Raw genomic sequence first — 25,609 nt, 5'->3', positions numbered from 1 at the left:
TGGCTGTCACAGAGGAGGGGGTGTGGCTGTCAGGAGGGGGTGTGGCTGTCACAGAGCAGGGGTGTGGCTGTTACAGAGCATGGGTGTGGCTGTCACAGAAGGAGGTATGGCTGTCACAGAGCAGGGGGTGTGGCTGTCAGGAGGGGTTGTGGCTGCCACAGAGCAGGGGTGTGGCTGTCACAGAGGAGGGGGTGTGGCTGTCAGGAGGGGGTGTGGCTGTCACAGAGCAGGGGTGTGGCTGTTACAGAGCATGGGTGTGGCTGTCACAGAAGGAGGTATGGCTGTCACAGAGCAGGGGGTGTGGCTGTCAGGAGGGGTTGTGGCTGCCACAGAGCAGGGGTGTGGCTGTCACAGAGGAGGGGGTATGGCTGTCAGGAGGGGGTGTGGCTGTTACAGAGCAGGGGTGTGGCTGTTACAGAGCATGGGTGTGGCTGTCACAGAAGGAGGTATGGCTGTCACAGAGCAGGGGGTGTGACTGTCACAGGAGGAGGTATGGCTGTCACAGAGCAGGGGGTGTGGCTGTCAGGAGGGGTTGTGGCTATCACAGAGCAGGGGTGTGGCTGTCACAGAGCAGGGGGTGTGGCTGTCAGGAGGGGTTGTGGCTATCACAGAGCAGGGGTGTGGCTGTCACAGAGCAGGGGTGTGGCTGTCACAGAAGGAGGTATGGCTGTCAGAGGAGGGGGTGTGGCTGTCAGGAGGGGTTGTGGCTATCACAGAGGAGGGGTGTGGCTGTCATGCCCTCAGCTTTGCTTTGTTTTCCTTCCAAGGACTCGGATGTTCTCGTCGCTCCACCAACCTCCAGGTTTCTAAAGCCCAGGAAGACGGGGTCTAAAAACTGGATCAAAAAGACGCCCTTGCGACAAGGCCCAGCTGGAGTGAGTTCCCTGGGAGGCCCCTCCTTGCGATCTCAGGACGACGGCCAGGCTCGCAGCTGCACAGCGCACCCTGGGGACTCCTGCAGGCCCGGCCGTCCCCAAGTCCCGTGATGCGCAGGATGCAGCTCTGGCTCTCCGGGGCGCGGTGTGCGCCCGTGAGCGTCCGGCGGGTCAGCGAGCCTGCCGGCTGACTGGCGCTGCTCAGATTCCAGCACAGAGGCCCCACGCTCCGAGACCCAACCACCCAGATCCCAAGCAGGACTGCAGGGGTGGGAGGGGCAGAGAGACAGCCTCACCCGCCACGTTCCCCTCTACGACCGACGCTGACTACTCTACAGGCCTGCACCGGCCATGCAGACCGCAACACTGCCGAAGTGGAAATGGAGAAGTAGACATCTTAGCATCTTCTCTGTGGAGGGCTGGCCGTCTGCAGACCAGATGGTCTCTGTGTAATGGCCCAACTCTGCTTCCGTGGCGTGGACACGGCCAAGGACGAGCCCGCACACGTGTGGCCATGACCCAGTGACACTCTGGGCCACTACTAGTGAGGCTTTGCTCTCCGAGAACCCCAGCTTCAGCCTCACACAGAGGAAGCTGCGTGAGGACAAGTCTCCAAGGACCAAAGACCCCTGGGTTTCACAGAAAAACGCCATCGAGACCCCTGCTTAGACAGCGGAGGCCACAAGGCAGCAAGGGCTCCGCCGCCCAAGGCGAACATGGCAGAGGCGAGCACGTGGGTCACGGGCAGGTCCTGCAGCCCGCGGCTCAGGCACTGCTCCAGCTCCTCCCGAGACCTGCACCTGTCATGGCACCTGCAATCCAGCCCTGGCCCTGCGCAGCCCCAGCTTCTCCCCACACAGGTGACAAGCAGGGGACTCAGACCCTGCGTGCCCCCGAGCCTGCTCAGGGTCACTCCTGGCCCGAGAGGGGCCTCCCCCTCTGCTCCTATACCAGCACTTACTGAAGAGCTAGAGTATATTTTAGACTATTTTTATTAAAATTCTGTGTGCGTACGTCTGTGTATTATGCAATTTGCCATCTTCAGAGAGAACATCACTTCCAGCCGGCTGTGCCCCAGGGGCTCCCAGGCTGCAGGGTCTCACACGCAGGGTGAGCAGAGTGCTGTGCCGACTCGGCCGTGGCTCCAGGAACTGTCGCCGTGTGTCTGAGCCGCCGCACTCACGCGCCCACCACGAGACCAGAGCCGTCACTGGGTGTGCACAGTGGACTTCCCACTACCACATGGATGGCCACCGGCCGACGCTGACAGGTCCCCCTGGAGCTTAGAGGCCTCTGTCCCAACGAGAGATGATCTGCCAAGTCCTCGGCATGGCGCCGGGTGGCCCTGTGTCCTCAGGTCTCCTCCAAGTAGGTATCAGAAAGGGGACCTGCGACACGAGGGGATCCAGCCCCTCTGCAGGCCTGCAGTCTTCCTCACTACTCAAACCCCCAGGGAGATTCCGCGCAAGCAGACGCTGCAGCAGAACAGCCGTGTCCATGTCACGCGTCGCTGACCACAGCTGGAGTGAACCAAGACCTCGTCGAGCAGTCCCAGGAGCCGACTCTGTCCCGGCTGGGCACAGGCAGGGCTCCCGGAGCCTGCAGGAAGCGATGCTCCCATGCAGACAACACCGGCACCAACTGCGTTGTCTTCGCTTTCGGCTTTGCCCACGGCCAGGAAAAATAAAGACCTCCCTCTCCTCCATGGCACATGGCCCTGTCCTGGGTCAGCCAACTTCCTGCACCTTCCCTTAGCACCAGCGCCTCCCGCTGGCAAGCTCCTGCCACTGATGTCAGCTCTGGGGAGGGCTTTCCTTAGCAGCCACTTGGTGCCTTCACAAGACCCTGCACCCTGGTGCTGGTGCCCGCATCAGACTCCAGCTCAGCCCTCCTGAGTCTCCCAGGGCACAGGGAAGAAGCCTCCTGAACACACAGCTGCTCTGACACTGTCACATTCGTGGCCGACTAAGCCTGAGAGCACTTGGCTGGGCCCTCCCCACAGCCCTGACTACTCACTAGACAGGAGCAGCCTGCCCGCTCCGCCCAGGCTCATGACAACCAGATGCCCGACTATCCAGGTGAAGCAGAGCCACGCCTGCTCCACGCACTTGCCAAGATGCTGCAGGACGCTTCTGCAGCCTCCTCCGGGGCAGCACCCAGGGCGAGGGGGCCAGCACGTTCGTCCTCCGGGACTCACACCATCAGAGCCCCAGCCAGGCCTCTCCCTCCTCCTTCCCCGTTCCCCACACTGTCCACTGCTCCTTCCACCTGCTGGGTTCCCTAAGGTGAGGCCCACACCAGGGGTGCCGTGCAGTGCTCCCTGGAACAAAACCAGGACCGGCCCTGTAGCCCGATTCCTGCTCCTCAGAGCCTTTCCCTAACACAGCTGGGGAGCGCACGCGCGGACAGCTCCCCAGGCCACACGCTCTAGACGCCTCGGGCCTGGAGGGGACCCCTGGCCAGGAGTTGGCACCATTCAGCTTCAGCAGGGAGGGCCTGTTCCTCACCAGAACAAAGCAAAGTGCCGGACTGTGCCTGCCAAGTCCACCTGCACTCCAGGCTGACCTCTGACCTCACACTCTGGCACACCCATCACCACCTGGAGCAGTAAGATACCTCTGGATTAAAATCTCGAGTATTTCAGAGGAAAAACCTGCTACTTTTTTCATGAAATAAAGTGCTGTGATGCACTAACCCTCACACTGCTTTCTCGTGACTCACCACTAGAAGCAAGTGGCAAGCTGGCCTTCCCCAGAAGGAACGCCCCTCCAGCCCATGGAGCCATCACACACACACACACAGCAGAGGAGAACCAAGACCACACTGCGGCATCAGTGCCCTGGGGTTTAACAGCAGAATCAGTCTTCATTTATTCATTCATTTACTTAAAATTAAAAATAACTCCCACTATTTTTTTAAATATATTTATTTGCTTGAGAGGTAGAGTTACAGAGAGAGGGAGAGGCAGAGAAATCGCATCTGCTGCTGGTTCACTCCCCAGATGGCCGCAAAGGCCGGAGTTGGGCCAATTTAAAGCCAGGAGCCAGGAGCTTCTTCCAGGTCTCCCATGTGGGTGCAGGGGTCCATGCACTTGGGCCACCTTCCACTGCTTTCCCAGGCCATAGCAGAGAGCTGGATCAGAAGTGGAGCAGCCGGGACTCGAACCGGCACCCATATGGGATGCTGGCACTGCAGGTGGAGGATTAATCTACTGCGCCACAGTGCCGGCCCCAGAATCAGTCTTTATTTATGGTGCATCGGGGGCCTCCCTCGACCTGCCACGTCTGACCTACTTCTTGGGGGATCTGTAGCGTTTCCCATCAAAGGTCAGCTCTGGGTGAAAAACACCGGACACGATCCGAGTGGAAACGCTCATGGGAGGGCCCTCTCACTCCACTCCTCCCTTCACCGCTGCTGCTCGCCCTCCTCCCCCTCCCCCTCGTCTCCGTCCTCATCGCCACTCTCAGAGACCTCCTCCTCCTCCCGAGCCAAGAGTTTCTTAAAAACCTCAAACTCCTCGGCAGAAGAACAGGCCGTCCTGGCCAAAAACTCGGCCTCTGACACCCTGAGGACGTCCTTGAGCAAAGGGTTAGGGATCTGTGTCTGCCCCTTCTTGTCCGGGGTTTGGTAGCGTCCGAGGCGCTCCAGGTACGTGTGTCTCTGCTTGATCTTCGTCACTGAGTACTGCAGGAAATCACTCCGCACTATGTCCAGGTGCTTAATTCCCATCCTAAAATACGCATACTGAAAACACAGACACACTTAGGAATCCCAGACAGACTGAAAAACCCGCCACGCCACCCCACAGTCAACTCCCACTGTCCCCAAGAGCACTCAGAAAGGACTGCAAAGTACCACGGCAGTCACTCTGCAGCACTGACGGTGACAGCTGCGCTTCCCAAGGCACCTTCAGTTCACAGCAAGAAGGTGAATTAAGTTGCCGCCGCAGTGGCGACATCCCGTATGTGCGCTGGCTCAAGTCCCAGCTGCTCTACTTCCAATCCTGCTCTCTGCTGTGGCCTGGGAAAGCAGCGGAAGATGGCCCAAGTCCTTGGGCCCCTGCACCCACGTGGGAGACCCAGAAGCTCCTGGCTCCTGGCTTTGAACCGGCCCAGCTCCGGCCGTTGCAGCCATCTGGAGAGTGAACCACTGGATGGACGATCTCTCTCTCTCTGTAACTCTGCCTTTCAAATAAATTAATAAAATCTTTAAAAAAAAAAAAAGGAAACATAGGAGGAAATAAAGAGGCAGAAGAGATAAATTATCTTCTTCTATATTCTCCTTACACAGGAAGAGAATTTTGAGTATGGAAACAACAGCGAAAATTCTCAGAAAATATCTAGGCAATACACCCAAGTTGCCACAGTTGTTACTAAGCAGGACAACCAGCACAACTACTCTCAAAATCAACATGCACGGGGCCGGTGCTGTGGCACAGCGGCTTAAAGCCCCAGCCTGCAGTGCCAGCATCTCATAAGGGTGCCGGTTCGAGCCCTGGCTGCTCCACTTCTGATGCAGCTCTCTGCTATGGCCTGCAAAAGCAGTGGAAGATGCCCAGGTCCTTGGGCCCCTGCACCCACGTGGGAGACCTGGAAGAAGCTCCTGGCTTCGTATCGGCACAGCTCCTGCCATTGTGGTCAATTGGGGAGTGAACCAGTGGATGGAAGACCTCTCTGTCTCTCTCCCTCTCTCCTCTCTCTGTGTAACTCTTTCAAATAAATAAACAAATCTTTAAAAAAAAAAAAAAAAAAAAAAAAAAAAAACATGCAAAATAGGTTCCAAAAATATAAAGGTTTTCTCTGTTAGAACTGCCGGTTCCATATGGAACTCCCACTTGGACTCTGAGAATGGAACTGGGTCATTCATTACTAATGTCAGAACCACAGCAGAATGGGCTGACCTGGATGAAGCGGTAAGAACCAGACAGTGTAAGCTCTGCCCCTGCACGATGCGCGAGGCTCCAGACCCAGAGAGCTGACCCCTCCCGCGTCTGAACAAGCAAACTTCCCACTGCCACCCGAGCGCCCTCCCAGGCGCGCTCACCTGGAACTTGTACTCCAGGTCACCAGGGTCTTCCCGAAGAACTTGGGGGCACCTGTGTAAAATCTCGGTGACCTGCTCTGCCGAGAAGAGGCACTTGCCCTTGAGGACGCCGACGACGCCCTCCACGTGCTGCTGGTGCATGGTGAAGACTTCAGGGCAACAGTGAAGCACCCGCTTCAGCTTCCCTGGAGGTGTCAACAGGCAGGCACTCGATTTCAGAAAATTCCAGCAGCCCAGAGGCTAGCTGCACCTGCATCAAGTCAGCTTTTCAAAGACAAGCAAGGGGGGCCGACGCTGCGGCCAGCAGGTAAAGCCGCCACCTGCAGTGCCGGCATCCCACATGGGCGCTGGTTCTAGTCCCGGCGGCTCCACTTCCGATCCAGCTCTGCTGTGGCCAGCAGGTAAAGCCACCACCTGCAGCGCCGGCATCCCGCATGGGTGCCAATTCGTGTCCCAGCTGCTCCACTTCCGATCCAGCTCTCTGCTATGGCCTGGGAAAGCAGCGGAAGATGGCCCAAGTCCTTGGGCCCCTGCACCCACACGGGAGACCCGGAAGAAGGTCCTGGCTTCAGATTGGCACAGCTCCAGGCATTGTGGCCATCTGGAGAGTGAACCAGTGGATGGAAGACCTCTCTCTCTCTCTCTCTCTCTCCCTCTCTCTCTGCCTCTCTGTAACTCTGACCTGCAAGTAAACAAATTAAAAAACCCGAGGATCCTCTCCTACAGAACAAGGGCCCGCTGCAGACTTCTCTTCCTGGAAGCAAACGGAGACGACACAGCCCTCCTCTCCCGTGTCCCGGCCTCTTCCCGGGCCCCATCCGGAAGGCACCAGCTCCCTGTCCTGGGCCTCCTCTGCCACTTCTCACAGGGACTTCGGGGAAACACCAGTGAGGTGGGAGCCCGGCCTCCCCTGGGAGGGGCCCTGGGAGCCTGAACTTCACGGTAGCAAGGGTGAGAGCGGCAAGGAGAACGAACACCACGCACACCCACCGACACCGGCGTCCTTGTCATCACGGTGACTGGGTGTCTCACCCAGACCTGGGCACTCTGGGTGAGAGGCCCTGCTAACAAGTGCACTGAAACAGCCCGTCGGCTGGGACGCTCCCACACCCGGGCATGCCTCGAAGCTGAAGACCGAGCTGAACAAGAGTGGAAGCTGTCCCAGCAGACGCCTGTGCTGCCTGAGGACCGACCCAACCATGGGCACAATGTGCCGAGTCCAGAATGTACCTTTTCTTTGAAAGACAGTTACAGGGAGAGGGAGGGAGAGAGGGAGAGAGGGAGAGAGGGAGAGAGGGAGAGAGGGAGAGAGGGAGAGGTAGAGGTAGAGGTAGAGAGAGAGGTCTTCCATCTGCTGGTTCACTCCCCAAATGACTGCAATGGCCAGAGCTGGGCCAATCCGAAGCCAGGAGCCAGGAGCTTCCTCCAGGTCTCCCACGTGGGTGCAGGGGCCCAAGGACTTGGGCCGTCTTCTGCTGCTTTCCCAGGTCATAGCAGAGAGCTGGATCGGAAGTGGAGCAGCCGGGACTCGAACTGGCGCCCATATGGGATGCCGGCACTGCAGGCGGTGGCTTTACCCGCTACACCACAGCGCCAGCCCCCAGAATGCACTTTAAGAGGTGCTCTGTTGCTTCCTTCTGCTGCTCTCCTGGAGGAGGCCCAAAGACATCTTGTCGGTCCCAACCACCTTATCCCCTAAAACCAAGTCAGTCAGCCCCGAAAAGAAACAGCAGTGGAACTCCGGTGCTGCAAGTGGGAGGGCGTTCAGCTCCTGCCTCCAGAAGCCCCCAGAGATCCCGGAGCCCTGAGCGACATTGCCGTGCAGAGCTGGGGAGACCGGGCCACCGTGTCAGCGCTCGGCAGGACTCCGTCTCGACAAGGCTTCCCATCACACAGCCAAGGCACCGAGACCACGCCAAGCAAGGTGACACACCACAGGCGGCCTCCTAAGGGCACACCGTGCACCCACGGCTGTTCCAGGCGCCGGAGACCCTACAGTGAGTGAGCCAAGAGGACGGCCCCGGCCTTGCAGTTCTGCCTCCGCCCCGTCACTCGCTCACACTCACACTCATTCACACTCTTGATCACACTCGCTCACTCTCACTCACTCACTCACATACTCACACTCGTTCTCACTCGCTCACACACGCTCGCTGACACATTCCTGACACTCACTTGCTCCCACTCAACACTCGCTCACACGCACACGCACCCCGGCCTCCCCAGGAGCGCGGCGGGCTCCCACCGCCGCCTCTCCCCGCCAGTGGGGCGTCTCCACCTGCGGTACCTTCGGCCAGCCCGAGCCTCCGCAGGTAGGCGGAGCGCTTCCTCACGCGCGGCACAGGCAGCTTCAGGAGCTGGGGGCTTTTCCTCAGGGCCACGCACACGGGCCCCGGATCCACGCCCAGGAGCATGAACTCCGAGACCACGTCCAGCAGCTGCTGAGGGCTGGCCGCGGGCTGCAGGCCGAGCAGTTCGCGAACCTGGGCCTCCGCGAAACCCATGTCCAGGAGGGAGCCGGCGACCCTGTCCAGCGGCGAGGGCGCTGCGTCCGCGCTCGGCCTGCCCCCGGGCCCCACGCCGCACGGCTCCTCACGGCCGCCCCCGCGGGAGGCTGCGGTCCGTCTCCGCAGCCCGGCGGCCGGGGGAGGCGTGCGCTCGGCCGCGGAGGCCCAGGCGGGGGGCGGCAGGCGGCGCCAGGCCAGGACCTGCAAGACAGAGGCAGAGCGGCATCGACTGGCCCCGGCGTCACGGACACAAGCCCACGACCCGCAGCACCCGCACCCGGGGCCCAGGCCCTGGGCAAGCACAGCGCGGGGCCGGCCGACGCCAAAGCACCCGGGGACCCCCCGCCCCACGGCGCGCCCTGCACGCGCGGGACCCCGCCGCCCCGCGACCCGGGCCAGGAGTGCGACTGACCCACGCACGCGGCGGCCCTCACGCACCTTCCGGCCGAGCGCCGCCATCCCGCAGACAGCGCAGCGCCCCAGCGCCGGAAGCGGCCGCCCCCGCCCGTCACTTCCGCTCCCCGCCCCGCCCACCGCGGGAGAGCGCGCCCTCGAGCCCGGGCGGGCGGGAGCCGTCGTCGCGCGGGAGAGCGCGCCCTCGAGCCCGGGCGGGCGGGAGCCGTCGTCGCGCGGGAGAGCGCGCCCTCGAGCCCGGGCGGGCGGGAGCCGTCGTCGCGCGGGAGAGCGCGCCCTCGAGCCGGGGCGGGCGGGAGCCGTCGTCGCGCGGGAGAGCGCGCCCTCGAGCGCGGGCGGGCGGGAGCCGTCGTCGCGCGGGAGAGCGCGCCCTCGCAGCCGCGGAGTGACGGAGGCCGGTTCAGAGGGGCGCTGGTCCTCGCCCACGCAGCCGGCCCGGCCCGGCCCGGCACATCCAAGGATCTTCTGACTGGAAGGCTGTATCAGAGGAAGGCCTAGGACTGAAGGGCTGGTGGCTGTGTACACCCGCGGCGCCAGCACCCTACCCCGTGGGCGCCGCTCCGGAGCCTTCTCCGCGGTTCCTCCCGGGACGGCGGGCCTGCGCCTGCTCGGCCGCGTCGGGACGGGACGGGACGGGACGCACAGGGGCCGCTGCCTCACTGCCGCGCGTCAGGGCTCCTTTTAGCTCCCCTTGCACTGCACACTTCCACGATCCTGCCGCCCCCCGCTCCCCACACCTGAACCCCATACCCTCACACACATACACACATGAACCCCATACCCTCACACACATACACACATGAACCCCATACCCTCACACATATGCACACCTGAACCCCATACCCTCACACATATGCACACCTGAACCCCATACCCTCACACATATGCACACCTGAACCCCATACCCTCACACATATGCACACCTGAACCCCAGACCCTCACACATATGCACACATGAACCCCATACCCTCACACACATACACACCTGAACCCCATACCCTCACACACATACACACCTGAACCCCATACCCTCACACGTATGCACACATGAACCCCATACCCTCACACGTATGCACACATGAACCCCATACCCTCCCACGTATGCACACATGAACCCCATACCCTCCCACGTATGCACACATGAACCCCATACCCTCCCACGTATGCACACATGAACCCCATACCCTCCCACGTATGCACACATGAACCCCATAACATCACACATATGCACACCTGAACCCCATACCCTCTACATATACACACATGAACCCCATACCCTCACACGTATACACACGTGAACCCCATACCCTCACACATATGCACACGTGAACCCCATACCCTCACACATATGCACACCTGAACCCCATACCCTCACACGTATGCACACATGAACCCCATACCCTCACACATAAGCACACATGAACCCCAGACCCTCACACATATGCACACCTGAACCCCATACCCTCACACATATGCACACATGAACCCCATACCCTCACACCTATGCACACATGAACCCCATACCCTCCCACGTATACACACCTGAACCCCATACCCTCCCACGTATAGGCACATGAACCCCATACCCTCCCACGTATACGCACATGAACCCCATACCCTCCCACGTATACGCACATGAACCCCATACCTCACACATATACACAAATGAACCCCATACCCTCACACGTATACACACATGAACCCCATACCCTCACACATATGTGCACATGAACTCCATACCCTCACTCATATACACACATGAACCCGACCCTCACACGTATGCACACCTGAACCCCATACCCTCACACATATACACACATGAACCCCATACCCTCACACGTATACGCACATGAACCCCATACCCTCACACGTATATGCACATGAACCCCATACCCTCACACGTATGCACACATGAACCCCATACCCTCACACGTATGCACACACGAACCCCATACCCTCCCACGTATACGCACATGAACCCCATACCCTCCCACGTATACGCACCTGAACCCCATACCCTCACACATATGCACACCTGAACCCCATAACATCACACGTATACACACGTGAACCCCATACCCTCACACATATGCACACCTGAACCCCATACCCTCACACATATGCACACATGAACCCCATAACATCACACGTATACACACCTGAACCCCATACCCTCACACATATGCACACATGAACCCCATAACATCACACGTATACACACATGAACCCCATACCCTCACACGTATACGCACCTGAACCCCATACCCTCACACGTATACGCACCTGAACCCCATACCCTCACACATATACACACCTGAACCCCATACCCTCACACATATGTACACCTGAACCCCATACCCTCCCACGTATACACACATGAACCCCATACCTCACACATATGCACACATGAACCCCATACCCTCACACATATGTACACCTGAACCCCATACCCTCACACATATGCACACATGAACCCCATACCCTCACACGTATACGCACCTGAACCCCATACCCTCACACGTATACACACCTGAACCCCATACCCTCACACATATACACACCTGAACCCCATACCCTCACACGTATACACACCTGAACCCCATACCCTCACACGTATACGCACCTGAACCCCATACCCTCACACGTATACACACCTGAACCCCATACCCTCACACGTATACGCACCTGAACCCCATACCCTCACACACATACGCACCTGAACCCCATACCCTCACACGTATACACACATGAACCCCATACCCTCACACATACACACATGAACCCCATACCCTCACACGTATGCACACCTGAACCCCATACCCTCACACGTATGCACACATGAACCCCATACCCTCACACGTATGCACACATGAACCCCATAACATCACACGTATACACACCTGAACCCCATACCCTCACACGTATACGCACCTGAACCCCATACCCTCACACGTATGCACACATGAACCCCATACCCTCACACGTATGCACACATGAACCCCATACCCTCACACATATACACACCTGAACCCCATACCCTCACACGTATACACACCTGAACCCCATACCCTCACACATATACACACCTGAACCCCATACCCTCACACGTATACACACCTGAACCCCATACCCTCACACGTATACGCACCTGAACCCCATACCCTCACACGTATACACACCTGAACCCCATACCCTCACACGTATGCACACATGAACCCCATACCCTCACACGTATGCACACATGAACCCCATACCCTCACACGTATGCACACATGAACCCCACACCTCACACATATGCACACATGAACCCCATACCCTCACACGTATGCACACCTGAACCCCATACCCTCACACGTATGCACACATGAACCCCATACCCTCACACGTATGCACACATGAACCCCATACCCTCACACATATACACACCTGAACCCCATACCCTCACACGTATACGCACATGAACCCCACACCTCACACATATGCACACCTGAACCCCATACCCTCACACGTATACACACCTGAACCCCATACCCTCACACACATACACACATGAACCCCATAACATCACACGTATACACACCTGAACCCGATACCCTCACACGTATGCACACATGAACCCCATAACATCACACGTATACACACCTGAACCCCATACCCTCACACGTATGCACACATGAACCCCATACCCAACACATAAGCACACATGAACCCCATACCCTCAGACGTATACGCACCTGAACCCCATACCCTCACACGTATACGCACCTGAACCCCATACCCTCACACGTATACGCACCTGAACCCCATACCCTCACACGTATACACACATGAACCCCATACCCTCACACGTATACGCACATGAACCCCAGACCCTCACACATATGCACACATGAACCCCATACCCTCACACGTATGCACACATGAACCCCATACCTTCACACGTATACGCACATGAACCCCAGACCCTCACACATATGCATACATGAACCCCATACCCTCCCACACATACACACCTGAAGCCCATACCCTCACACATATGCACACATGAACCCCATACCCTCACACGTATACACACATGAACCCCATACCCTCACACGTATGCACACATGAACCCCATACCCTCACACATATGCACACCTGAACCCCATACCCTCACACACATACACACCTGAACCCCATACCCTCACACGTATACACACATGAACCCCATACCCTCACACATATGCACACATGAACCCCATACCCTCACACATATACACACATGAACCCCAGACCCTCAAACACATACACACATGAACCCCATACCCTCACACATATGCACACATGAACCCCATAACCTCACACATATGCACAATGAACCCCAGACCCTCACACACACACATGAACCCCATACCCTCACACATATGCACACATGAACCCCATAACCTCACCCACGCACACGTGAACCCCATACCTTCACACATATGCACACCTGAAGCCCATACCCTCACACATATGCACACATGAACCCCAGACCCTCACATATACACACATGAACCCCAGACCCTCACACGTATGCACACATGAACCCCATACCCTCACACGTATGCACACATGAACCCCAGACCCTCACACGTATGCACACATGAACCCCATACCCTCCCACGTATACACACCTGAACCCCATACCCTCACACGTATATGCACGTGAACCCATACCCTCACACGTATGCACACATGAACCCCAGACCCTCACACGTATACGCACATGAACCCCATACCCTCACACGTATACACATGAACCCCATACCCTCACACATATACACACATGAACCCCATACCTCACACGTATGCACACATGAACCCCATACCCTCACACACACACATGAACCCCATACCCTCACATATACACACGTGAACCCCATACCCTCACACGTATACGCACATGAACCCCATACCCTCACACGTATACACACATGAACCCCATACCCTCACACATATACACACCTGAACCCCATACCCTCACACATATACACACAGGAGCCCTATACCCTCACACGTATACACACATGAATCCCATACCCTCAAACATATACGCACATGAATCCCATACCCTCACACACACGACCTCCCATACCCACACACACATGAACCCACAACCCACACACCCCACACACACATGAACCCACATATCCTCACACACACACGACCCCCCATACCCTCACACATATACACATATGAGCCACATACCCTCACACACACACGCATGAACCCACATACACAATGAATCCACATACACATATAAACCCACAGACCTTCGCACACACTTATACACATATGAACCCACATACCCTCACACACACACACACACACACACACACACCCAAACACATACACATACATACATACACCAGGCACTGGAGGCAGGCAGACTCGGGCAGCATTCTCCAAAGGGCACAGCAGTGCTCCACCACCAGCAGCTGTGGTCCAAGGTCCTACACAGGCCCAGGCTCGGCCCCGCCCCACACTGAGCAGCTCTCAGAGCTCTGGGCTGGAGGAGCTCTGGAAGCTGCAGACTCAGACCCAGGGACATGAGGGAAGTGGGTATCGGTTTGTTTTTGTCCTGCTGTCCCAGGAAGTTTCCTCCTCATTTCAAGCCACTGCTTCCCTCCTTTTTTTTTTTTTTTTTTTTTTTTTACAGGCAGAGTGGACAGTGAGGGAGAGAGACAGAGAGAAAGGTCTTCCTTTGTTTGCCGTTGGTTCACCCTCCAATGGCCGCCACGGCCGGCGCACTGCGGCCGGCGCACCGCGCTGATCCAAAGGCAGGAGCCAGGTGCTCCTCCTGGTCTCCCATGGGGTGCAGGGCCCAAGCACCTGGGCCATCCTCCACTGCACTCCCGGGCCACAGCAGAGAGCTGGCCTGGAAGAGGGGCAACCGGGACAGAATCCGGCGCCCCGACCGGGACTAGAACCCGGTGTGCTGGCGCCGCAGGCGGAGGATTAGCCTAGTGAGCCGCAGCACCGGCCCACTGCTTCCCTTCTAACAGATGCTAAACAGAAGCTGGCTTTGCATGGGAGGGGGCCCAACAGGAGACGAAGCTGGGTGGGCAGCAGCTGAGGGTGAGCAGGGATGCAGTGACTCAGCACACAGTGTGAGCAGGGATGCAGTGACTCAGCAGAGTGTGAGGGTGATGCAGTGACTCAGCACACTGAGCAGAGATGCAGTGACTCAGCACACAGTGTGAGGGTGATGTAGTGACTCGGCAGAGTGTGAAGAGTGATGCAGTGACTCAGCAGAGTGTGAGCAGGGATGCAGTGACTCAGCAGAGTGTGAGCAGGGATGCAGTGACTCAGCACACAGTGTGAGCAGGGATGCAGTGACTCAGCACAGTGTGAGGGTGATGCAGTGACTCAGCAGAGTGTGAGTAGTGATTCAGTGACTCAGCACACTGAGCAGAGATGCAGTGACTCAGCAGAGTGTGAGGGTGATGTAGTGACTCAGCACACTGTGAGCAGGGATGCAGTAATCAGCACAGTGTGAGCAGTTATTCAGTGAGCAGGGATGCAGTGACTCAGCACACAGTGTGCACAGTGATCCAGTGACTCAGCAGTGTGAGCAGTTATTCAGTGACTCAGCGCACACTGGGTACATTGAAGCAGTGACTCAGCACAGTGTGAGGGTGATGCAGTGACTCAGCACACAGCGAGCAGTGATGCCGTGACTGGGCAGACATAGAGCGGGGAGTGCTGGCTGTGGGGTGTGTAGGGTGCAGGCGTCCTAGAGACAGGCTGTGCGTGCAGAACACCAGTGCTCCCCATCTCCTCGGGGGGCATGTGGGAGGGAGCCCCAGCCTGCAGCTCTGGGCTTCTCTGCAGCTTTGACCAGTGGGGCACCCACATGGGAAAAGGCAGAAGCCAGGAGCAAAGCCAGCCAGTCACAGTTCGGGCCAGGTGGGTGTTCAACACAGCTGCATCAGTTTGGAAACCGTTCAAGGAAATAATTAAATCGCCTGGCGACCTGGCTCACCAGCCCTCCCCGTGCCACACGTCTGTTGCTCACGAGCCTGTGTAATCAGTGGAAACAAAATACGTGCATATGGACAAAAGCGGAAGCCAAGTTCACAAGTCAAAAGCCCTTTTAAATCCTATAAAATAATTGAACACCAGAATGTTTTCTCAAGGTTGTGAAAAACATGAATTCCAAGTCTATTTTACACATCTTTAAAAAAATGTAGTTCCCTGGATTTGTTCTAGCAGCCATCAAACTTGCACACAAACATTTGGAAGGTAATTATCCTAAAATTCTCACGTTCTTGAGAATTTTTCTCTCTGGAGGAAAGGGGCTGGGACTTTCTGAGTGGCGTACAGCGGAGTGGTGGGCGAGGTAGGGTGGTTCAGCGGGGAGGGGTCCCCACAGCACACTGGCCGCTGGAAGCCTCCCCTGGGGCAGGGGTCCCTGGTCCTGCCTCGCCCAGGCTCTGCTCCCCAAGACTCGCAGGCAACAGGACTCCGTTTTCTGGGGAGAGAAGAGGGCGCCATGTCATGTGGTGCTGAGATACCCTGTGTCTCACCGGAAGCAATCCCAGGACAGAAGGCTTCACAAACCCACCCGCAGCTCTGGAAGCACACGCTGTGCCCAGAGCCACCGGCACTGCACCCAGAAGCAGTTCCGACACATGCCCAGGACCCTTGTCTGAAGGGCCATGGGGCTCCAAGGCCCCAGGCCTCGGCCAGGTCAGACCACCACCAGCTGCCCCTGCCCCTCAAACAAGAGCCGCCTCCCCACCTACAGGCATGGCGGGCACTCGCCTTCCCTCTAGGTGTCCAGCGGCTGTGCCACTGAGCCAAGCCCAGAGCCACAGGGGACAGGTCAGCCACAGCCCCTGAGCCAGTGAGGCAGTCTAGCACCATCTCATCCCCCAGTCACACAGGGCGGGCGAAGGCCGAGCAGCCCTCACCTGGCTTGTTTATGCGACACACTTCCTCCCAGGTGTAGTCAGCGAGGTTCACGGGCTGTGTCACCCACGGGTCTGTCACCAGCTTCTCCAAGGTGGTGCGCTGCTGAGGGGCAGGCTGCAGCAGCCCCGACACGAGGTTCATGAGCTCTGGGGACACGGAGCAAAGACTGTGGGTCGGGTGGGGCTGCGCACAGATGCTTCCCCTCACAGAGCCTCTGATGGGGTGGGAGGTGGCCCAGCCCCCCCTCCCCCCAGCCTCAGTGCACAGCCCGTCTGCCCCTGGAGGAGGCTCCAGGGCAGCTGGTGGCCTCTGAAACGAGAGCTGGAGTGTGCAGTCCCAGCCGGCACGGAGCTTCCTAAGCGGGGTCTCTCCTCAGGGCCCCGGCTGTGCAGAGCTGCGATCCCCCGGGGTGAGCAGGGGGGCGTCCCCGCGTTGGTCGCCACGGAAAGTCAGAAGAGCCCCCAGGCTTGAGCTGGACTTGTGTCCACTTCCTTGGACAGTGGAGCCTGGCTGTCCTGTGAGCCTTTGAGGCCCCTGGCACAGCCTTTGGGGATGGAACAGATGCTCTAGAGCCGGAATCCCAGGAACCCAGAAGTCCTGCAACAATGGCAGCTGTGTTCAGCACTGACCCTGAGGGTATAGGTGGGGCCCACGGAGGGATTAGGAGGAGACCGATGAGGACACAGTGAGAAGTGACCACCTGCAGGCCAGGGACAAAGGCCTCCTCGTGACAACCTGCCGGCTCCTTGCTCTGACCTCCAGAGAGCAATGCATCCAGCTGCGGACACCCAGCCCGTGGCAGCCACAGTGAAGGGAGAGGCTTCTAACCTAAGCCCAGAACCCACACAGACTGCGTCGTGTGACGCTCAAGACCTAGCCAGGCCGGGAGGGACAGCTGTGCCCGCTGAGCCTGCACCTCCCTGCTGGTGCACGGCTTCCCTCACACCACCCAGCTGGGGCCCGGTGGCCTCCCCATGAACCTCTGCCCACCCGCCCCTGGGATGCATGTGGCCCACCAAGGCTGACCTCTGTTTCCCACGAGAGGCTGTGAGGATCCAAAGGTCGACGCTAACAATAAAGTCGTCAGGTGTTTTAAAGCCACAACCATTTCTGTGTTCAGATGGAGGCACCGGAAGAGGAGCAAGAAGGGGCAGAGCGGGGGTAACAACTCGGCTCACCCTGGGACACCAGGTACGGGGGGTGTATGGCCGCCTCCATGGTCTCCTCCAGCTCACAGAAGGGGTTCTCCTCGAAGATCAGCGTGTACAGCGTCACCCCCAGAGACCACATCTCCAGCTCGGGCCCTCGGTAGCTGCAGGGGAGGAGCACATTTCTGATTGGATCTGGGACCCTTCCGAGACCCCCCTCCCCCTTGACGTCTCCCAGGGTTTCTGGCTCTGAACACCACGGGAGAGGAAGGGCCTGTCTGCACGCTCTCCACACTTGCTGCGGACACCGAGGGCCTGGCCACCCAGCAAGGCCAAACGCTGCCTGGCGTGGAAAGGACTACAGTGGCCAGGGTGGCCAGGGACTTGGTGTGCGTGGAGCCTCTGCCTCCTGACCCTGACACAGCCCAGCCGAGCTGACCCTGAGGGCAGGCCTGGTCCCCTCTCCCAATGCTGAGGATTCTCAGCTAAGCCCGAAGGCGGCCCAGGGAAGCAGCGGCCAAAGCAGAGGCTGACGCAGGCAGCGGTGCCTAACCCAGCTCTGACCAGGTCTGAGGGACCCGGCAGCCAGCCCACAGGGCGAGCGGAGCAGGAGCAGGCGCTGCTGTGATGGGCAGGGGAGGGCCTCACAGCTGTGCCCCGGCCGTGCAGTCCATCACAGGGACACAGTCTCTGCACTCCAGCAGACTCCTGGCCTGTCTCACAGGAAGACACGCTTGGCGTGTACACGGATGGGATGGCAGACGGACAGCTTCCACTGGGCCCTGCCGTGCACGCCCAGCCCCTCTGCCGAGGGCTCCATCTTTAACACGGACCCTCCCCTGCCGTCACTGTGTCCTTGGTGCTTCATGTCTTGTGCAGCCAGCACAAGATTTTATCGAAACAGATTATCATTCCTGACGTCAAAATGAATAATCCTGTGGCAAGTGTTTGGTCTCGCAGTTAAGCTGGCGTCCCACGTCGGAGTGCCTGGGTTCAAGACTCAGCTCCAGCTCCTGACTCCGGCTTCCCGGGAGGCAGCAGTAACTCAAGTGACTGGGCTCCTGCCACCCACGGGGAGACCTGGCTTGAGTTACAACTCCCGGCTTCAGCCTGGCCCAGCCTCAGCTATTACAGGAATTTTGCAGTGAACCAGCAGATGGGAACTCTGTCTTTCTCTCTCCCTCTCTAACTGTCTCTGTGTCTCTCAGATGACTAAATAAAAATTAAAATAACAAGTGGGACCGGCTTTGTGGCATAGCAGGTAAAGCTGCCGCCTGCAGTGCCGGCATCCCACATGGGCACCGATTCAAGTCGCGGCTGCTCCACTTCCGATCCGGCTCTCTGCTGTGGCCTGGGAAAGCAGTAGAAGATGGCCCAAGTCCTTGTGCCCCTGGACCTGCATGGGAGACCCAGAAGAAGCTCCTGGCTCTGGATCAGCACGGCTCCAGCCGTTGTGGCCATTTGGGGAGTGAAACTGTGGTTGGAAGACCTCTCTTTGCCTCTGCCTCTCTGTAACTCTGCCTTTCAAATAAATAAATAAACCTTAAAAAAAGAAAAAAAAAAGAAAGAACAAGTAAGTAAGCCTTAAAAAAGAAGAATCTTGTTCACTTCTTTGAGGAGGCCCAAATTTTGAGACTCTTCTTTTTATCTTTTATCATTTCCTAATTTTAAGATTTTATTTTTTATTTGAGAGGCAGAGTTACAGAGAGAGGGAGAGAGAGAAAGAGGTCTTCCATCGGCTGGTTCACTCCCCAAATGGTCACAACGGCTAGAGTTGGGCCGGTCTGAAGCCAGCAGCCAGGAGCTTCTTCCAGGTCTCCCACGTGGGTGCAGGGGCCCAAAGATTTGGGCATCTTCTACAGCTTTCCCAGGCCACAGCAGAGAGCTGGATCAGAAGTGGAGCAGCTGGGACTGGAACCACTGTCCATATGGGATGCCGGCACCGCAGGTTGAGGCTTAGCCTACTATGGCACAGCACCAGCATCAATTTTTCTTACATAAAACTCCAAACATACGCAACAGTCAAGGACATAACAGGAGGAAGCCCGTACCCACCGCCCAGCTTCCCTGGACCATCTCACTTGGCCTGCCTGTCCGCCCACTCATCTTCCAGAACAGTATCCCTTGTCATTCAACACCTCTGTCACAAGGTGCCACGGCCCCACGGCACAGGGTTGATACGTACGGATTCCCCATGAGCACTTCGGGCGCGCAGTACTCGATCGTTCCGCAGAACGTGTGAAACAGCTTGCCCCTCTCCAGGTAGGCAGCCGAGCCAAAGTCGATGAGCTTGATGCTGAAGTCCTCGGCGATCACGATGTTCTCGTCCTTGATGTCACGGTGCAGGATGCCCCTGGAGCGCAGGTAACCCACCGCGGACACCAGCTGCACCGGGCCAAGGGGACTTAGCGACACGGCAGCCGAGGCAGACGCACGGAGAGCAGACGCTACCGAGGAGTGGGCCGGGAAGCAGCCCCAGGGCGCATGCTGGCACAGCGGGCTGGGCAGCCGCTGTGAGCCCGGCACCACACGGGAGCGCCAGTGCAGTCCAGCCTCCCTACTGTTTGGGGAGTGGATGGAAGAACTCTCTCTCTCTCTCCCTCTCTCTCTCGGCCTTTCAAATAAAGAAATGACTCAGAGAAGGAAGGAGGGAAGGGAATCCCGGCTACTCAAGAGAGGAGGCCACAGGAGCCGTGAGGCAGTGCGCTGAGCACCTGGCTTCCACACTGTTTGCCACAGGTAGAACCCACTGGATTGTACCGCAGCCTTCAGGAAGACACAGGCAGATGGGCCACGGAGCAGACGTGTCCGCAGGAAGTGCCCCGAGCTCAGGCAGAGCTGCCGCAGGGACCCCTGCTCCAGGACTCAGCTGCCCTGTGCAGAGCAGTGTGGCGTCAGCCTGAGTGCACCCTCGGCGACGGGGACCAAAGAGGAGTGCAGCCGGGGGCCGGCACTGGGACACGGCAGGCTAAGCAGCTGCTTGTGACCGCTTCCCACACCGGAGGGCTGGTTCCAGTCCCAGCTGCTCCGCCTCCTATCCAGTTCCCTGCTGACATCCGGGAAGGCAGGGGAAGGTGGTCCAAGTGCTTGGAGCACTGATGTCCTGATTTCTGCCTGGCCCAGCCCTGGCTGTTGTGGCCACTCAGTAAGCGAACCAATGGATCTCTCTCTCTCTCTCTCTCTCTCTCTCTTTATCTCTCTGTCTCTGTCTCCCGCTCTGTTCCTCTGGCTTTCAAATAAATAAATAAATCTTAAAAAACAAAACTGAGTGCTCCTCGACTTCGCTCTGCCTCCCCAGGTCAGAGGTCAGCAACAGCTGCCTTCCAGTTAGGTTCGACTGAGGAGCCAGTAAGGGCCACACGTGTCTGCCCGCATCGTAACCAGGACTCCCATGTGCCAATCAGCGAGCCAACCACTCCCTGCTTTAGAGACAAGCTTCTGTTTACAAGGGAATTCTGTTGAATCAGAAGTAGTAGCTAACAGCAGGCCAACTAAGCCCCATTAACTCACATTTAGCAAGTATGTATATACAGACATGTACAAACACACACACATGTATACATCCCTCACCATGCACACACTGTGTTCCTATCCGTGCGCATGCACGCTCAGATACATGCGGATCAGTCAGGATTCACACATGAAGTTGAACATGGAAGGCCAGAGAGCTACTCACAGTCCCCAGGGACCAACCACAGATGGGTGGACAGCCTGGCCCAACAGAGCCGGTCACGCCTCTCCCCCCATCTGCACATGACACCTACCGACTTCCTCAAGGACCCCTGGCTGGTGGTGGGCCTCGGGCTGTCTGACTGGGGGGCATCCTGCATCTCTTCTCATAAACCCTAACCATCAGCACACTTCCCTGGTCAGTCCTGGGCACATCCAGCTTCCTCCTCCTCCCCAAGCTTACTTTCTCTACTTCAACCAAAGAATTCTCTTTTTGGGGCCAGTGCTGTGGTGCAGCTGGTTAAAGCCCTGGCTGCAGTGCCAGCATCCCATATGGGCACCGGTTCAAGTGCCAGCTGCTGCACTTCCGATCCAGCTCCCTGCTTATGTAAATGGAAAGCAGTAGAAGATGCCTCAGGCGCTTGGGCCCTTGTACACACACGGGAGACCCAGAAGAAGCTTTGGATCGGCCCAGATCCGGCTGTTGCAGCCATTTGCGGAGTGAACCAGAGATGGAAGGCCTTTCTCTGTCTTTCCCTCTGTATCTCTACCTCTTAAATAAACCAATAATATCTTTTTTAAAAAAGATTCCAAAAATTTTTCTTTTCAAAATATCTGATTCCGTAAAATCCCAAAGCAAGGACAGCACCAGCTCCCAGAGAGAACAGAGCTCCCCAGTCCCTGCAGTGCCCGCGGCCGCTCGGTCCCGCGCTCACCAGCAGGGCCCCCAGACCCCGGCCGCTCCATCGCCCTCACCTGTCGGAAGATGTAGCTTGCCAGGGGCTCGTCCAGGCTGGGGTGGTGGTCGATGAACGCGAAGAGGTCCAGGCCGGAGCCATGCTTCTCCATCACGAGCTGGAAAAACCCCTGGTTTTCAAACACATCCAGCACCTGCAAAGGGAAGGCCAGGTCCAGCCCTGCTGAAACGCGTCCCGGCCGCGGGGGTGGCTGCAAGCTGACAGGCGCGTGGCAGGGCACCCGGGGCGGGATCGTCCACCTTGATGATGTTGGCGTGCTCCACCTGGGACAGGATGGCAATCTCCAGAGTCACTCTTCCGAGTTTGGGGTCCTCGATCCAACAATCCTCCAAGACCTTCTCCTTCTTAATGAACTTCACCACCACCTGCGAGGGGAGCAGAGGGAAGACACAGCCGGGACTCCATCGTCTCGCGTCTCACGGCGCAGACAGGGACCTGGTGCAGCTCCTCGGCGCCCGGGATGCAGAAGGAGGAAGGCGACAAACTCCTGCAGCCCAAGGAGACAGCAGGATGGCAGCTGCCCCCGGGAAACATGGTTCCAGACACCGGACAGCGTGAGGGAGCAACCAGGGATGCAGGGAGCCTTGGGGCAGGTGCTCCCAGGAACACTCCCGGGCCACACCAAGGTATCAGGAAAGCACTGGAGATCCAGACCCAGAACAGCAAGGAGCCGGACAACCAGAAAAGGAGAAGCCACCATTCTTACAAGTGTCTCCAACCTTGATTCTGAGACTAACTGGAGAGTACAGGAGCGATGACAGAGAAAGATAAACATGAGAAAAAGTGTGCTAACAGCAGATGATAGGCAGTTACAGAGCATAACGGAAAAAAGATGCCACTCGACAAGGAAAACTGCAGGTCCCTGGACAATCTCCTGCTTCCCAGGAGGACGCTGCTGCTGAGTGGCCGCAGGGGTGGCCTGGCCACACACACACACACACACACACACACACACACAGGGTGGACTGCCCCCACCACATCCTAGTTAAAAAAAAAAAAAAAAAAGGCTCAAGTTTATTTGAGAGGCAGACAAAGAGAAACCTCCCACCCCCAGATCCACTCCCCAAATGTCCACCATGGCCAAAGTTGAGCCCAGGTTGAAGCCAGGAGCTGGAAACTTAAAGCCAGGACTCCCAGATGGCTGGTAGGAACTCAGTTCCTGGAGGAACTGGGGCCAGGAGGTTGAGCCAGGAGCCAAACCCAGGCCCTATGATGCGGGATGGAGGTGTATTAGCTGCTAGGCTAAACACCCACTCCTCAACCTGGTAACATGTTTGAAGTACAAAGATAGAAAAATAGGGGCCGGCGCTATGGCTCACTTGGTTAATCCTCCGCCTGCGGCACTGGCATCCCATATGGGCGCCGGTTCCAGTCCCAGCTGCTCCTCTTCCAGTCCAGCTCTCTCCTGTGGCCCGGAAACGCAGTGGAGGATGGCCCAAGTGCTTGGGCCCCTGCACCCGCGTGGGAGACCAGGAGGAAGCACCTGGCTCCTGATCCGCGTAGTTCTGGCCATAGCAGCCATTTGGGGGGTGAACCAACAGAAGGAAGACCTTTTTGTCTCTCTCTCTCACTATCTAACTCTATCTGTCAAATAAATAAATAAATAAATAAAAACCAGAAAAACAATCCAGAAGGGGAAAAAAAAAAAAGGTCACATTTTGGCTTCAAGATAATGCTAGAATGTGGCTGGCGCTGTGGCGTAGCAGGTAAAGCCGCCTGCAGCGCCGGCACCCCATATGGGCGCCTGTTTGAGCCCCAGCTGCTCCACTTCCAATCCAGCTCTCTGCTATGGCCTGGGAAAGCAGTAGAAGATGGCGCAAGTCCTTGGGCCCCGGCACCCATGTGGGAGACCCGGAAGAAGCTCCTGGCTCCTGGCTTCAGGTCGGCCCAGCTCTGGCCATTGTACTCATTTGAGGTGTGGACCAGCAGATGGAAGATCTCTGTCTCTCTCTCTCTCTCTCTCTCTGTCTCTCCACCTCTCTCTCTAACTCTGCCTTTCAAATAAATAAACCTTTAAAATAAATAAATAAATGGAAAGACATCCTGTGTTCATGGATCAGAGGAGACACTGTTAAGATAGTGATACTCCCCAGGATGAGCCACCCATCCAAGTGTGGAAACAGATCCCAGAATTCTTATGGAAATGTAAAATAGTTTAAAAAAAAAAAACAGCTTGAAAAAGTCAAAACAGTCTTGAAAAAGAAAAACAGAGGCAGAGAGAGGCAGAGGACTAACATTTTTTGGCTTTATGAGTCACTGCAAAGCTGCAATAACCGCATCAGTCTGGTGCTGGCTGACAGGAACACAGACCAGTAGGACAGAGGGGCGGGCCCAGGAAACCCACACACCTGTGGGCAGCGAACTTAGCCAAGGCTGCCAGAGACCACCTGTGGGGAAAGTCTCCTTTGTAAATATGTATTTATGTCTTTGAAAGGCAGAGTTACAGAGAAGAGAGGGTGATACAGAGAGATCTTCCATCTGTTGGTTCACTCCCTAAATGGCTATGACAGCCAGCGCTAGGCCAAGCCGAAGCCAGGAGCTTCTTCCAGGTCTCCCACATGGGTGCAGGGGCCCAAGCACTTGGGCCATCTTCCACTGCTTTCCCAGGCGCATTAGCAGGGAGCTGTATCGGAAGCGGTGCAGCCAGGACTCAAACTGGCGCCCATATGGGAGGCAGGCAGCAGCTTTACACGCTATGCCACGACATTGGCCCCGAGAGTCCTCTTTTCAATAAACAGTGCTAAGGCAACCGGGCCCCAACCTCACACCAAACAAAAACTAAAGTCAACATAGATCTTGTCTGGTGGGAACTTCTCCCCCTGGGCGTGCTGGTGGCCGGGAGGTGCCAGCACACCACGTGGGCGGCTGCAGAGTGGCACAGGCCCTGTGCTCAGGAGGGGATGGGAGAGGCAGAGGGGGGTCTCAACACGCAGCTCCCGAGAGAGAGCTGGGAGTCTGACTGTACAGGCTTGTCTCCAGGGAAGCGCCCACAAGCCAGGCCCGGGCCCCTCCTTGTCCTGAGCCCGGGTTCTCAGGGCAGGGCGGGGCTGCATGCAGGGTACCTCCTTGTTCTGCTCCCTGTCCACTGCGGTCCACACGAAGCCGAAGGCGCCACTGCCCAGTGGGCTCAGGGTGCTGTACTTGTGGGCATACGCTCCCTCGCAGGCCGCCAGCCCCTCCAGCTCCATGGGCTTGGGGGGGTCCTCAAACCACGGCTTGGCCCGGAGCACCTGCAGATGCACAAGGTCTGAGGAACC

General features: G+C 57.5%; 3 protein-coding genes across 8 annotated transcripts in view; 1 reads left to right on the top strand and 2 right to left on the bottom strand.

Moving 5' to 3' along the window:
* The window catches only part of SNED1 (sushi, nidogen and EGF like domains 1), a 64,756-nt gene extending 61,181 nt beyond the window's left edge, over positions 1-3,575 (top strand). For all 4 annotated transcript variants that reach the window (XM_051839354.3, XM_051839356.3, XM_051839355.3 and 1 more), the window contains exon 32: positions 768-3,575. The gene's annotated coding sequence lies outside the window, so the exon portion shown is untranslated. The remainder of the gene's footprint in view (positions 1-767) is intronic.
* MTERF4 (mitochondrial transcription termination factor 4) lies at positions 3,042-8,972 on the bottom strand. Of its 2 annotated transcripts, none has more exons than XM_051839365.3 (4): positions 8,864-8,972; positions 8,206-8,626; positions 5,919-6,103; positions 3,042-4,619 (listed from the first exon to the last, which is right to left on the bottom strand). In XM_051839365.3, exons 1-4 carry the CDS (start codon positions 8,882-8,884, stop codon positions 4,281-4,283), a joined length of 966 nt encoding a protein of 321 aa, XP_051695325.1. In that variant the 5' UTR covers positions 8,885-8,972; the 3' UTR covers positions 3,042-4,280. The 2 variants fall into 2 exon arrangements, with proteins under 2 accessions (XP_051695325.1, XP_089184929.1); XM_089328803.1 differs by having other exon boundaries at positions 8,838-8,909.
* A 7,017-nt stretch (positions 8,973-15,989) lies between these two features.
* Positions 15,990-25,609, bottom strand: part of PASK (PAS domain containing serine/threonine kinase) — a 35,137-nt gene continuing 25,517 nt past the window's right edge. The window contains exons 12-18 of one of the 2 annotated variants that reach the window (XR_016231309.1): positions 25,415-25,582; positions 22,592-22,839; positions 22,351-22,485; positions 20,111-20,310; positions 17,956-18,089; positions 16,777-16,923; positions 15,990-16,334 (exon numbers count right to left, since the gene is read on the bottom strand). Coding sequence is in view for 1 of the 2 variants with exons in the window: in XM_070069917.2 (XP_069926018.1) it covers positions 16,213-16,334; positions 16,777-16,923; positions 17,956-18,089; positions 20,111-20,310; positions 22,351-22,485; positions 22,592-22,717; positions 25,415-25,582 (1,032 nt within the window). In the remaining variant the exon portion in view is untranslated. The remainder of the gene's footprint in view (positions 16,335-16,776; positions 16,924-17,955; positions 18,090-20,110; positions 20,311-22,350; positions 22,486-22,591; positions 22,840-25,414; positions 25,583-25,609) is intronic. The other variant, XM_070069917.2, reaches the window with a different exon arrangement.

This window comes from Oryctolagus cuniculus, chromosome 3 (genome assembly GCF_051225735.1).
Source record: "Oryctolagus cuniculus isolate XC-2025 breed Fujian yellow rabbit chromosome 3, ASM5122573v1, whole genome shotgun sequence".
In the NCBI taxonomy this organism is placed as follows: domain Eukaryota; kingdom Metazoa; phylum Chordata; class Mammalia; order Lagomorpha; family Leporidae; genus Oryctolagus; species Oryctolagus cuniculus.
This window is presented reverse-complemented; position numbering and strand designations above follow the sequence as displayed.